The following is a 12752-nucleotide window of genomic DNA, read 5'->3' as shown; positions in this document are numbered from 1 at the left end:
TCGGCACACTATCCATAACAAGTCTGGCGTGCACGGACTGGTTTAAAAATGGTGGAACCCAGTCTAAGATCCCCCCTGCCCTCCGCAAGGGCGAATGTGTGCTCTGTTTGTTACCACTCTAAACTCTACCGCTTATAGAAAACTACGTAACTTAAGACTGATTCTGCCTCAGGCTTTTTGAATATCTGTACCCAGCCTCAGTGGGGTTACTGACTAAATACTTATAGATCAAAACCAAAAAATATGCTTTAGTTGAATTATTAAGATTCTTCTGTAAAGATAACTTTATACAGGACTAACTAGATTTTATAATAGTTCCAGCTCGGCTTTCAATGAAATGCATTGCTACACTACCGAATCTCATCCATTGTACACACACATTACTGGAGCTATTTTTATGAACAGTTGTTAAGTGCAGTAATTAATAATTGAGAATGCTTTTTAAACAACATTGATTTTTACATTTTTTTCATAATATAGTTGCAGATCTTAATGTGTATGTGCCTAGCAAGAAACCAAAATAATCATGTACATTAAAACTACAGGTGAAATAAACACTGTGAAACCATACCGCCCCCAAAACACAGCAGGTTATGTAGCACCTTGCAAAAAAAATCCCATTAGAGTACATGTAACAGAGGAAATGATTCAGATCATGTCAAAGCAATTAAAACTGAACACAGGAAAAAAGAAAAACCTGAAAAGGGAATTATTAAGGAAGATCTGGCTCATCCAGAGACCTGAGGCAACTGGTGACTAAGTTTGATCAAGCAGAAAAAGACGAACTTGGACATTCCTAATCGTCTGCTAAATTCACACAGAAGCCATAAAATAAAGGAGCTTTCTGTTTTTGTTTTTCATGCTGACAGGAAGTTGAACATGAAAGCAAGTAAACAATACAAGTTTTACTCCCGAGGAATACAGCTGCACTGCTGAAGCTACAGAAAGCAGTTCAAACTACAATAACAACGTGCATGATTTGGGTTTCTTGTAACGTACATACAGGAGGCAACTTTAGTAACAAAAAAGAACTGACAGGCGTCTTTCTAAAACATTTTCTGTTCTATGCTACAAGCCCTTTAAAACAAACAGGTTTAAAAAAGGCTACATTCCCAGGTTCCGGGGTATAGAGATTATTAGCTGTATAATAAACTGATTGTTTTATCCTAGTTATGTTTGTGAAAATGTACTGCATTTCAAATTTCTATGCTCTCACCAAATTCTTATGCAATTTTAGAGAAAAGTACTTAATTGTGTTAGTCTGAAGTCAGGAAGGTGGCAGGACAGGGTAACAACTTAGAAGGGCATAAAGCTTTCACAGGCAACAGACTACTTAATCAGCTGTCATCTCTGAAAGCTTACAGCCCGTCATACCAGTTAGGCTCTAAGACACTGGTGCTCAACTCCCAACTTCCAGAAGACCCATGAGTTTTTCCACAGGTCTGGAAATTTGGCAGTGGGGGAGTGCTAGCAGTGTTTATTACTGCTCATCTGCTGCCAAAGTTCCAGATACATAGAGGCCCTGTGGGCTGGATGACAAGGCCTTGCGCACTAGATTGAACCAGTGCGCAGCCAGATCTGGGTGCAAGGAGCTGAGCTGGTGCAGAGTTGGACAGCACCTGGGACTGGCTGTGCACCACTCATCCAGCCTACAGGCCTGAGAGGTCGAGCACCACCGCTCTAAGGTGCTACCCTGCCCAGGCTTCCGTCTACAATTTTAGTTAGTGTCAACATACAATAACATTTCTAATATACTACATTTCTGGTTAAACTAATTTGTATACCATCAATTTGCAGTGTAATACCAGTTTTATTGTTTATACCTTCAAAGCATACTCAGACTGTACTTTATATACTAATAACAAAGGCACTGCTATATTAGAGCAATCCAATATTCTGTCTCCAACAGTGATCAGTACCGGATGCAAGTATTTTTCCACCAAACTAATATAGAATAAAGTGCTCACAGGGGAAGCTTCTTCCTAATCCACAAATTGCTGGTTGCCTCATTCCCAGAAGTATGAGATTGTACAGATTGTGACTGTGGTTAGTCCAACGTGATCCATCAACATTTAATTGCTTTTTTGAAATCTGGTTTCTCGCTGGTGTCAACATCTCATGGCAATACTCTGCAGGAAGTACTGTGTTGTACCACTTTAAAATATGCTACCTTTCAACTTCATTGTATATTCTTGGATTCTGAAAAGGGTAAGCTGAATCATCAAATTTGACTTCTTAACATTCATCTTTGTCTCTCCAGTGTATTGCCTTTTATTATCAATGACATTAAGCAAAACAATCTTTATTTTCTCCTTCTCAGAATATAAGCCTCTTTATGCAACTTTCCATTTTTGCTACTTATTCTTAGGTTCCTATTTCTGCTAAACCTCCTTGGATGATCACAACTGGATATAATACTTTAGGTGAGAACATTTCATTGATGTATGTAGTGATATTACAATACATAATATTTAATAATTTTTTTCTAAGCCACACTTCTTTTAAAAACATACATTTTATTTGCTACTGAACAGAGGTTATCACTGAGGCCTAACAACATCCACTATTTTCCCTGAATGGCTTGAGTTTTTAGGAGTCACTAATGTAAGAGTAGTTTGAATTAATCCTTCTAAATTTTCTTATTTTGACTTTCTTAACAAATTTCATCCTTCACCATCCTACCCCATTCACTTAGTTTTGTTACATCCTCTTTGTTGCATCCACTTTGTCTCCTTTGCTCTCAGCAACTGTGAATTATCAGCTGTTCACTCTTTTTCCAGATCTAACCCTGTAATCCCAAGTATCTCTTGTTCACTGCCTGCCAGAAACTGAGCGTTTATTCTCTGTCTTTTTACAGCACCTGATGAAGTGAGCTTCTGTTTACAAAAACATGTACTGTAGTGCTGTATACACATACATCTACTTTGGTTAGTTTATAATGTGCAAACCTACACTGTCTTCTGTACTAGGGCCATGGACAGCAGCAAGGAACAGTTAAGACAGTGGCAGGAATATTTCCTGCAATAGATGCCAGCAGCAGCCCCAACAGTAGTTGTCAAAATTCTTCGTTGGCTGTCCTGTGAACATTCCTACCTCATTCAAACTCAGAATTTTCCCTCAGATTGACTGGCTGTCACCTCTGCTTCTGCTCTTTTTTCTTGCATTGATTTGACAAAAGAAAACAATTTCCGTCTTTGAGATCAGGTACAAAGGTCCTCACAAAATCATACAAAATTAGCATTGGAAGAGACCTCAGGAGGTCAGCTAGTTCAACCCCCTGCTCAAAACACGACCATGCCCAACTAGATCATTCCAACCAGGGCTTTGTCAATCCAGGCCTTAAAAGTCTCCAAGGATGGAGACTCCACCACCTCTCTAAATAGCTGTTCCAGTGCTTCACCACCCTCTTAGTGAGACAATTTTTCCTAACAGCCAACTTTAACCTTCCTTGCTGCAACTTGAGACCACTGCTCCTTGTTCTGTCATCACTGAGAACAGTCTCACTCCATCCTCTTAGGAACCACCCTTCAGATAGTTAAAGACTGCTCAGTCCAACCCCAAATCCTTCTCATTTGTGATCTGCAGCGCTGCTCTCTTTGGAGACTGGCCTGAGTTAGGGGGTGGATCACTATTAGGGTTGTAATCACTGGTGCAGGCAGCTAAGGCAAATTCAATTATTTAAAAGTGGATCTGGATGCCTATGCTTTGGAGTGGCTGTTAAGCCTTGATCTATCTAGTCACGTGATAAGCTCTGAGTAGAGTCAAATGTAGAATCAAGTTGCTTACCCTGATTTTTGGCATTCTTAAGTTTGACTGCTGTTTCCCCAGCAACTGTGACTGCAAAAGGACCACATCATTTGTGGTTCCAAAGAAAATTAAAACCCCCCATAGGCTTTAGAAGGCACTTATGCGCTGCAGAGGATAGTCTGTCTGTCCTAGCAGCTATGGAGACACATCAGTACTGGTGGGTGGAATTAATACAAAGCAGCAGAGACTCGCAGATTGGTTTGCCTCCAGAGATTCAAGGAGAATGTTATCTAGTGTCTATATACCTACCTGTGGAAAAGGAAATAAACTACAAAGATTCCATTAAATTTGGAAAGATTAAAGATATGAACACAGAACCCATTCTCACTACAAAAAAACCACTGCCAATAATTCTGAACAGATGGTGGGTCCTTTTCCTACTCATTTGCCCATCTTGCAGTGGGTCAGGTTCATTTCTTACTACATACTCCTATAGTGCCACCACAAATTAGGGCCCAATCAGGAAGTGCTATTGTACTACAAATACTGCATTTATTTCAATAAGATAACCCTCCAATAATTAGATTCTATATATGGAAAATGTATAAATTTGATATAATTTTCCAGGTATAAAATCTAATTATTGGAGGTTTGCCTTGAATTTGTCCCCTTCCCACTGCTACCATAAGGAAAAAAAAACCTGGGGGGTCAGGTAGCTCCCTTGCCCTCTGCCTCCCCGACTTCTTCCTTTTTACTGTCCGACCCTGCTCTCCCTAAGCACATAGAAGTCAGAAACAAATTTGAAAACACTGACCTTGAAATAAACATAATGGTAGCAATTTGTATATAGTACCCATAGACTAAGTTAATCTAGAATCGACACACTTTAGCTTTTTGAAACTGTTGCAAGTTTTAATACAGGTATTCTATCAACACACTTTTAAGCAGCACTTTGGTACCTACTTACATATAGTACAAACTCTGCGTGATATTATTCCCAAAACAAAAGGCTCATGATTTACCATAGGCCCCAGCAAAGTCAAAAGCATTTCAAGCCATGATGACCCCACAGCTTAGCATTGCTCAGTACTCCAGATACCTCCCTCTACACAAAAGATCCGTGAGCTAATTAGCCCAATTTATGACTGGAACAAAGTGTTCTTGTAACGAGTCCTGGGATCCTCCAAAAACTTATATGCAGATGAAGTGCAAGGTAACCTGGTCCAACTTCATTTCATGGACTGGCAGACATTACCAAGCAGGGTCCCAAACTTCATGGAGGGCAGGGCCACAGTAATCGTATGCGACAGGCTGAGACAGGGGGATCCTGGGTGAACTGTTTGGGACCCCACTTGGTAATGTTTGCCACTCATTTAAGGCTGGTGAAGAAACACAAATCCCTGGAAATGGGATAGAATGGTGCAGCTCAGCTGTGGGAATGAAGAGAAAGTTAAAATGTAATGACTTCAAAGAGAGTCACTGCTGAGGACTGTACTCAGTGGGCACTAGCATGTATCTTATTCAGATGGGCTGCACTAACTTAGCCTTGTGGTAGGTTCCCATCAGCATGCTTGCCCAATCGGGGCAATGCATTTTGAAGTCACAGAAACATAGAAAATTAGGGTTGGAAGGACTTCAGGAGGTCATCTAGTCCAAACCCCTGCTCAAAGCAGGACCAGCCCCAACTATATATCATCCCACACAAAGCTTTGTCTAGCCAGGTCTTAAAAACTTCCAAGGATGGAGATTCCACAACCTCTCTGGGCAACCTGTTCCAGTGTTTTATTACCTACCTAGTGAGAAAGTTCTCCCTAATATCTAACCTAAACTTCCTTTGCTTCAACTTGAAACCACTGTTCTCTACCACCACTGAGAACACCACTAGCTCCATCCTCTTTTGAATTCCCCTTCAGATAGCTGAAATCCTCCCCTCTGTCTTCTCTTCTCCAGACTAAGTAAGCCCAATTCCCTTAGCTTCTCCTCATAAGTTGTGTCCCAGCCCCCTAACCATCTCTGTTACCCCCTGCTGGACTCTCACCAATTAGTCGACATCCTTTCTGTAGTGGGGGGCCTAAAACTGGATCTACTACTCCAGATGTGGCCTCACCAGTGCTGAAGACTCATGTTCAGTGCTGGCTGTGTTTAATAAGCTTCATAGCTGCTTTCCATTAATGAACACATGCTGCTTTTGGCAGCAGTTTAATGATAGCCAATGTATTTAAAGAGGTTTCTGTGTATGTGAATGTAAGACACAGGACCTCCAATCCCATGCTGATTTTGGGGGGGGGAAGGGGGGAGGAGGAAACCTCATCTTATATTCAAGTAAATATGGTACCGATGAATGGTTCACTCCTGAGTCTCCAGGTCTCAATTCTGTGCAGAAAAAACCCAGTTACAGCTCCCTTACATTTAATCATTAATGAACATGAACACTATGTATCACCAAGTGTGTTCCACAGGTACCTTTTTTATTTTTCAAAACAATACTTTTTGAAGTGTAATTAGCTGCTCCATATTCAACACTTTAAATGTCAGTTACAAATAGGTTAGCTTGTGATGAAGAAAATGAAAAAAGTGACACTCATAGAGTATTATTTTTTTCATGGGGTAATTTACAAATGACTTTTTTTAAATGCATTTCAGCTTACAGAATCATACAAAAATAGGGCAAGATAGAAAAAAATAGAGGACCTTAGGTGGTCATCCAGTTGACAGTCTTAATCAAGGCAGGATCTTCCCTATCTAAACTGACTCGTTCTAAGTGTCAATTTCCCTACTGTGAAGTATGACTGCTCTTTCTTTCTTTCCTCCCGCAATGATTGAGAATCTTCTATTACCATCAGGTTTATAACAACTGTCCATATATCTGAAGATGTAGCAGGTTTGGGGATTTGCCTAGCTCAAAAGTCTCAAAACTTGACACAGTTCTTTATTTCCTGGGCGCACCCGTCCCACAGGAAATCTCTTAAACATAAAATCAGTCCTCCATAACACAATTTAGAATAGTCCACACCAGGCACACTTACGGTCCTTGATCTTCTCGAGCCCAAGAAGTTGCCGCAGGCTCTCTGCTGCTCCCTCCATATACAATCTTCCTCCTCAGGCTCTCTCTGACAGTGCTGGTGTAGTGCTGCTGTTTCCTGTCTTGCAGCCCTGGGCCTTTTCCCAGACCCTGCGTCTCGGACTGACTTTCTCTCCTCTCTCTCATCTGCCTCTCCCTGGGAGTCTCTCTAGTTTCCTTTGGCTCCTCTCCCTAGGAGCCTTTTAGCTTCCCATGGCCAGCCAATTATCTGGCTTCCTAGCAGCCTATAATTACTCCTAACTGGTCTGTAGCCCCTGCCAGCCTGAGGGGCACAGCCTCTACCTGTCAGTCTGCTATAGAAGACTTATCCCCACCATGACCTCCCATAAACTTCTAATACTTCCTTGCATGTGTCCACTATAACTTCCAGGTCTTTTTCTACAGCCCAGCCTGTCATTCCCCAATTTATATTTGCACGTGTGATTGCTCCACCTGAAATGCAGTACTCATACAGGTGTACATCTAAAGAAAGTATCTTCATATGGAAATTTTCAGTTAAAAACCAAGCTATTAGCCTTCTCCATCTATATTACAAGTCAGCAATGTTCAGCCTTTCTGTAACAACCTTATCCATAAGGAATTTTCTTGGGAGGCTGACATTCTGATTGGTATCTGAGAGTCTGATACACTGAGGAGGAGGGTTTATGGCTAAAAGTGGGTAATATTTCAAACCAAGACAAGAACAGATTTGAGCTGCAACTGATCCTTCTTCCTTTGCAAGAAATCCTGTTGTTTCCACTGTTCCTTACCTCCTTTACTTGTCTTGCTTTCCCACAAGAAATTGGGGCCAGCAAAGAAAAGTGCAACTTTGTGATTCCAATATACACCGAGGAGTCATGAAACTGAGCACGAAACTAACAGCACTTAAGCATCCATAAAAAAATAGCATATGAGAAACTCCTGGGCTTAGAAGAATTCCTTCCCGACTATGGTTATCATTTTCACACAGTGATTTTTAGTGTGCAACACAGAAGAGATGCAGGAGAAAAATTCAAAGAAATAGCTAAATGTCAAACTTTGGGGTACATTTCTTTTTTGTGGAGCAATGCTTAGTGGAAGTTATCATTTGGAAGGACAATGCTCCCATTCTTTCATGAATCTAATATCTCTGGCTGAACTACATCACCTGCAATAAATACCATGTGTTCTGCTTTCCAAAAAAGTGGCCAGCCAACTCCTGAGTTGCAAAATGTCTTTAAATGCATGATTTCTATTCCTTCTGCATCAAAACTATAGCCCTGGAAGCCTAATCTACATATAGAGCTTAGTAGGACAAGAAAAAATATCTAATTTGGAATCTATTCTGAACATGACACCTACCATTTTGCAGTATTTGTTCTATTCCAATTATAAAACGCAGCCCAATATTGAGTTCTTAAAAAGGAATGAGGAGAGTGAAATCTATACGCTTCCAAAAACACCGTGGTAAATTATTTGTATGAAGAGTCTAGAATGTCTTACCTTTAAAATCATCTCTTGGGCCTTGCATTTCCTTCTTGTTCATTTTTCTGTCAGTGCAGGAATTGTTATGGGCACCTTTGGAATTGTTTTCTAGGTAAGCCGAGCTTGTTCCTTTCTTGGAGGGATGAGGATCACAGAGTTTTGCATTAATCTTATAAAGCTCGAGGGCCTTAATGGCTGCTGCATTGTTATCCATACGAAGAAAAGTTGGACAGGAAGCACAAAATTCATTCGTGCAGGCTTCATTTCCACAGCCCTCAGTTAACTGGTGGTAGTAGCGTTCTATTAGATGCTTTGCAGCTGCTCGCTTCCTGTACCAAACATTCAAACAGTAAGCACAAGGATTAGTATGGCTTTTATTTACAAAGCTCATTCAAAAGTATCAGCAAGGCAGAGATTAGTCAGACACTGAAATAAAACCTTTTTGATAAAGAGGACACACATCAAGAGATTCTGAAAATGTAGGATTCTTATTTTGATAGATGGAAGTATATTTATCACACAATTTAGTTTGTGGTCACATGTAAATGGAAGATGAAGCCTCTTTTCATATATATAGAGTGTTTTTCAGTTACCAGAAGCTCCCAGTTCTGCATTCTATTTTTATATTTCTATATACTATGACACTTTTGCTGGGGAAAACCAAGTCATTCTATTAAACTTAACCCAATTCAAGTAGCTCCAAATCAGAAATCTAGAATTAACTGTCATGAAGTTTACTTGCTACCTATGGAGACTTTTTACCATCTTTAATTTTCCCTGTGCCTGAGGAAGGGAGCATTTGCCCAAAAGCTTGCAGAAAAAGATATTTTTTTTTGTGATTTCCTAGTTGGTCTAATAAAAGGTATCATCTCTGAACCAAGAGTTCTAGTGCTTTGCATTTCTTTTTCTCTCAGACCAATAAGTCTACCAAATACATCCCTGAATCATTACAGGCAACATTCAACTGGTTCACTTACTGACCCATTGAATGTGCTTCCATGCTGCTATTACACAATATGAACATCTTACACGCTTACTGTTTTATCAAACTATTTGAGTGGCATAAGTCTGTCCAAACTGAGAAACATCCAGTGGATAAATTTAGGACCCGACCACTAACATGGATAACTTCATTGTGAGTTAAAATTATTCAGCATCTAACAGGTACTTGAATTGTGCACTTATAGGCACCTGAATTTTTGAAGCACAAACCTGAACCATGGGTAAGATAAGTGTCAGAAGGGAGTTGACATACTAACTACATCATTCTGTATTAACTATTAAAAAAAATATCTCTAGTATGCCAAGGATGCAAATCCTTTAAGAAGCTGGGCACTTCTGCAGCACTGCTGGAGCAAAAATGGCTCTAACAATTCTAAATTTATTCAGTTACTTACCAATCAAGGCATTCAGTCTCTGGATAATTTTACTACTGAAAATACTGTAATAAAAGGGAAACTCAAGCCTAGTATCTTTCTGCTTACCCAATAAGGCATTTGAGTTTGAGTGTTTTTTCCAATAAGTCTTCCTTTCTCTTCCTAATTATATTTAAAATATAAAACAGTTAAGTGTCATGCACTGCCACGATGAAGCTCATTTACACTTAGTATTAAAACCAGTAAAAAACAACAAATTGGGCAGTAAATGAATTAAACTGTATCTTGAAAAAAGAACATGCAAATATTTAAAGCTGCTTGAATTTTTTTGCATAATCAGGAAAAAAAAAAGAAAGTGCAGCTTATCCAATGCAAAAGGCCTATCTTTCCCTTAATTGTTTGGAATATTTTACATGTATTTTTTTTCTTAAATTGTTCTTAAATTAAGAGAAAAGGAAATTAGCCATTTTAACAAAAAAGGCAACTATAAAAGACGAGGGACAGACAACATTCTGGGCTTTTTAACATTTTAGTAAGAAGGTCTAAACCTAGACATCTTTATGTTCTACAACTAAATCTTTCCCTTTTCTCTTATTCAACCTAGACAGAACAAGCCATCTTTCAGTACACAATACAATATGTGCTATTTAGTTGGAGTTAGTTTAATAAGGGAAATTATTCTGTCTTTATCAGATCATATTTGAAATGACTGCTATAATGGCAGACATAATGAATATGGAGGACTGAGTTTTGTTATCTATAACAGGAATTTTACTCTAACAGGAGTTATCTTTGCTCCTGTACTCATCATGATGGAAAAGCAAAGAATTTTCATGCATAATGCATTACATTAACCATTTCAAAACATGCTATAAAGTTTTTGAAGAATCATTTACATGATTTCTAGTATCCATGATTTTCAGGATCAGCTTGAAAGCAGATTTGATCAAAATGAGGCAGGTATATTTTTCCTTAGGAGATTAAACTACAACCGTTTTTAAAAGGAATTTTATATCACACAAAAATCACCTTATTCCTACGTGCTAAATGAAAGATAGGCTAGAGATTATTCTATAACCTGAAATGGGTCTCTAAACGTACAAACAAAAGTCACTCAAGAAGCTTGCTTTAGTTCTGATCACAGGTTCTCCCTGTCTAAATGCCGATTACCATCTCTTTGGTTACCACAGGCTATTGCCATTTAAGAAGTTTGTTTCAGGTCAACTAAGCTAACTTTCCTTATTCAAAAAAGTTCCTAACAATTTTCTTTCAACGTATAACCAAAACTGTATGTACCTGTCCTAAACTGTGGCGCAAGTGAGGCTTTTATTTAATTCAGTATGGAACCTGTTATTTCTAGGGCAGTGGTGCTAAGCCTTTTTTGTCCAGTGGGCTGGATGTGCTACAGTATCTCCAACATTCATTCATACTCCAATATTAACCTATTATTTCATTTGACATTTTATACTGCCTCTAAATTTACCAATTTTCAAGCACTGCAGTTTCTTTTTAATTAAATGCATAACTGAATACTCAAAATTAAGCACTGTAGTTAATTTCTGTTTTTAATCTTTGGAAATTGTACTTCCTGGTTGGGGCCTTTGGTGTTTCTGGAATAGAGAGAAAGTTTCGATTTTTGAGGTGACAAAATTAGTTGAATATAAAATGATGAAGAAGAAAAACATTCTTGCAGTTAAGGCATTGGGCTAGGACTCAACAGACCAGGTTCAATTCCTGACTGGTGCGTTTCCAATGTGGCCAGGTCCAAGTCATTTGGTCAAGGATTTAAAAAAAAAAAAAAAGGGTTCCTAAAGTGAAGCTCTTAAGTTAGCAGTTAAGGTCCTAAGTAAGTGGACCTGATTTTCAAAAATTCAGAGCACTCAACAACGGTTGTTGACTTAAAGCCGTTAAACTGCCCATCCACATGGAAAGTCAGTGTGCAGCAAACTAGAGTGTGAATTCACAGTGCACTGGATATTCCACACTAAACTCCTGTAAGGGACTCCTAGTGTGTTTTAATTACAGGCAAAAATCTCTCTCACCAACCCTCCATACATGTGGAGTATGCAGTACATTTACACTGTAGCATATTTCACGCTAATTTTCCCATGTACACAAGGCCCTAAAGTAGTGAATTTGCCCTAGAGTAGGACTAATTGCAACTGTTTGATTACACTGATACAGTTACATCAATGCAAAATACTGGCCAGTCTTTCATTGCGATGACATATTTGCAGAGGAGGGTGTGCACTGAATCAGTCATCCTCAGTGCAAAGAGATATACAGAGCATAATCAGGGGCTTAAGACTAGATTCAGTACAGGACTTTGGAAGTTATGCATCACACCATGTAACTATAGGCACCTGGCTCCTGAGTGAAAATGAGAACCCAGAGAGCGATGCCTAGGCTCTCTGAACAGGACACTGAGAGAATTAAGCACTTGAGATATTTGTAGGTGTAATGTACAAATTAAACTAAAATACATTTTTTCAAAACTTAAATAATTTTGTTTCTAGGTGCTGCAGAAAAACAAGTGATTTTCCTAGAAGAACCACATTTAGTTGTACTGAGAATTACTTTTGAAGAATAATGGGAAAACAAACCAAAAACATCCCTTCGTACATACTCCAAAATTCAATACAAATAACCAAAATGTCACAGAGGAGTTTCAGTTTTAATTGGGAGTTCCTGTGACTGATCCTCATTTTCAGTTTCCAAATGTTCATCTAGAGGTTTATTTTGGATATAAAAATTAAATAAGGAGACCTAATATTTGTACTGAAACTTGTATGGGACTGATTATGGTGGCTTTGTTGTACTGAACCATTCCCTCAGTTTTTATTTAAAAGGAGCAAAAAGTTAAAACTAAATAGTAACAAGTGGACCTGTTTCTAAAACAAAGAACAATTTACAGAGAGCAAACATATTACCTAAAAGAAAAATTTACAACAAAATGGGAGAAATGTTTTAAGTATGACTTTAGAAGAAATTTAGAAGTGTAACTTTTTCTATGGCTAACACAAGACAAGGAAGTCGCATAAAATATCAGAGCTATTGGTGTTAACCAAAGTTATAAGTATCTGCAAAAACACCTTTAAGTGAAC

The 12752-nt window shown here is 38.7% G+C and overlaps 1 protein-coding gene across 3 annotated transcripts in view; it reads right to left on the bottom strand.

Annotated features, from left to right (window-relative positions):
• The window catches only part of UBE3A (ubiquitin protein ligase E3A), a 70088-nt gene that overhangs the window by 18765 nt on the left and 38571 nt on the right, over positions 1-12752 (bottom strand). For all 3 annotated transcript variants that reach the window (XM_006017066.3, XM_006017067.3, XM_025195586.1), the window contains one exon: positions 8291-8601. In XM_006017066.3, the coding sequence (XP_006017128.1) occupies positions 8291-8601 (311 nt within the window). The remainder of the gene's footprint in view (positions 1-8290; positions 8602-12752) is intronic.

This window comes from Alligator sinensis, unplaced genomic scaffold, assembly GCF_000455745.1.
Source record: "Alligator sinensis unplaced genomic scaffold, ASM45574v1 scaffold144_2, whole genome shotgun sequence".
Classification (NCBI taxonomy): domain Eukaryota; kingdom Metazoa; phylum Chordata; order Crocodylia; family Alligatoridae; genus Alligator; species Alligator sinensis.
This window is presented reverse-complemented; position numbering and strand designations above follow the sequence as displayed.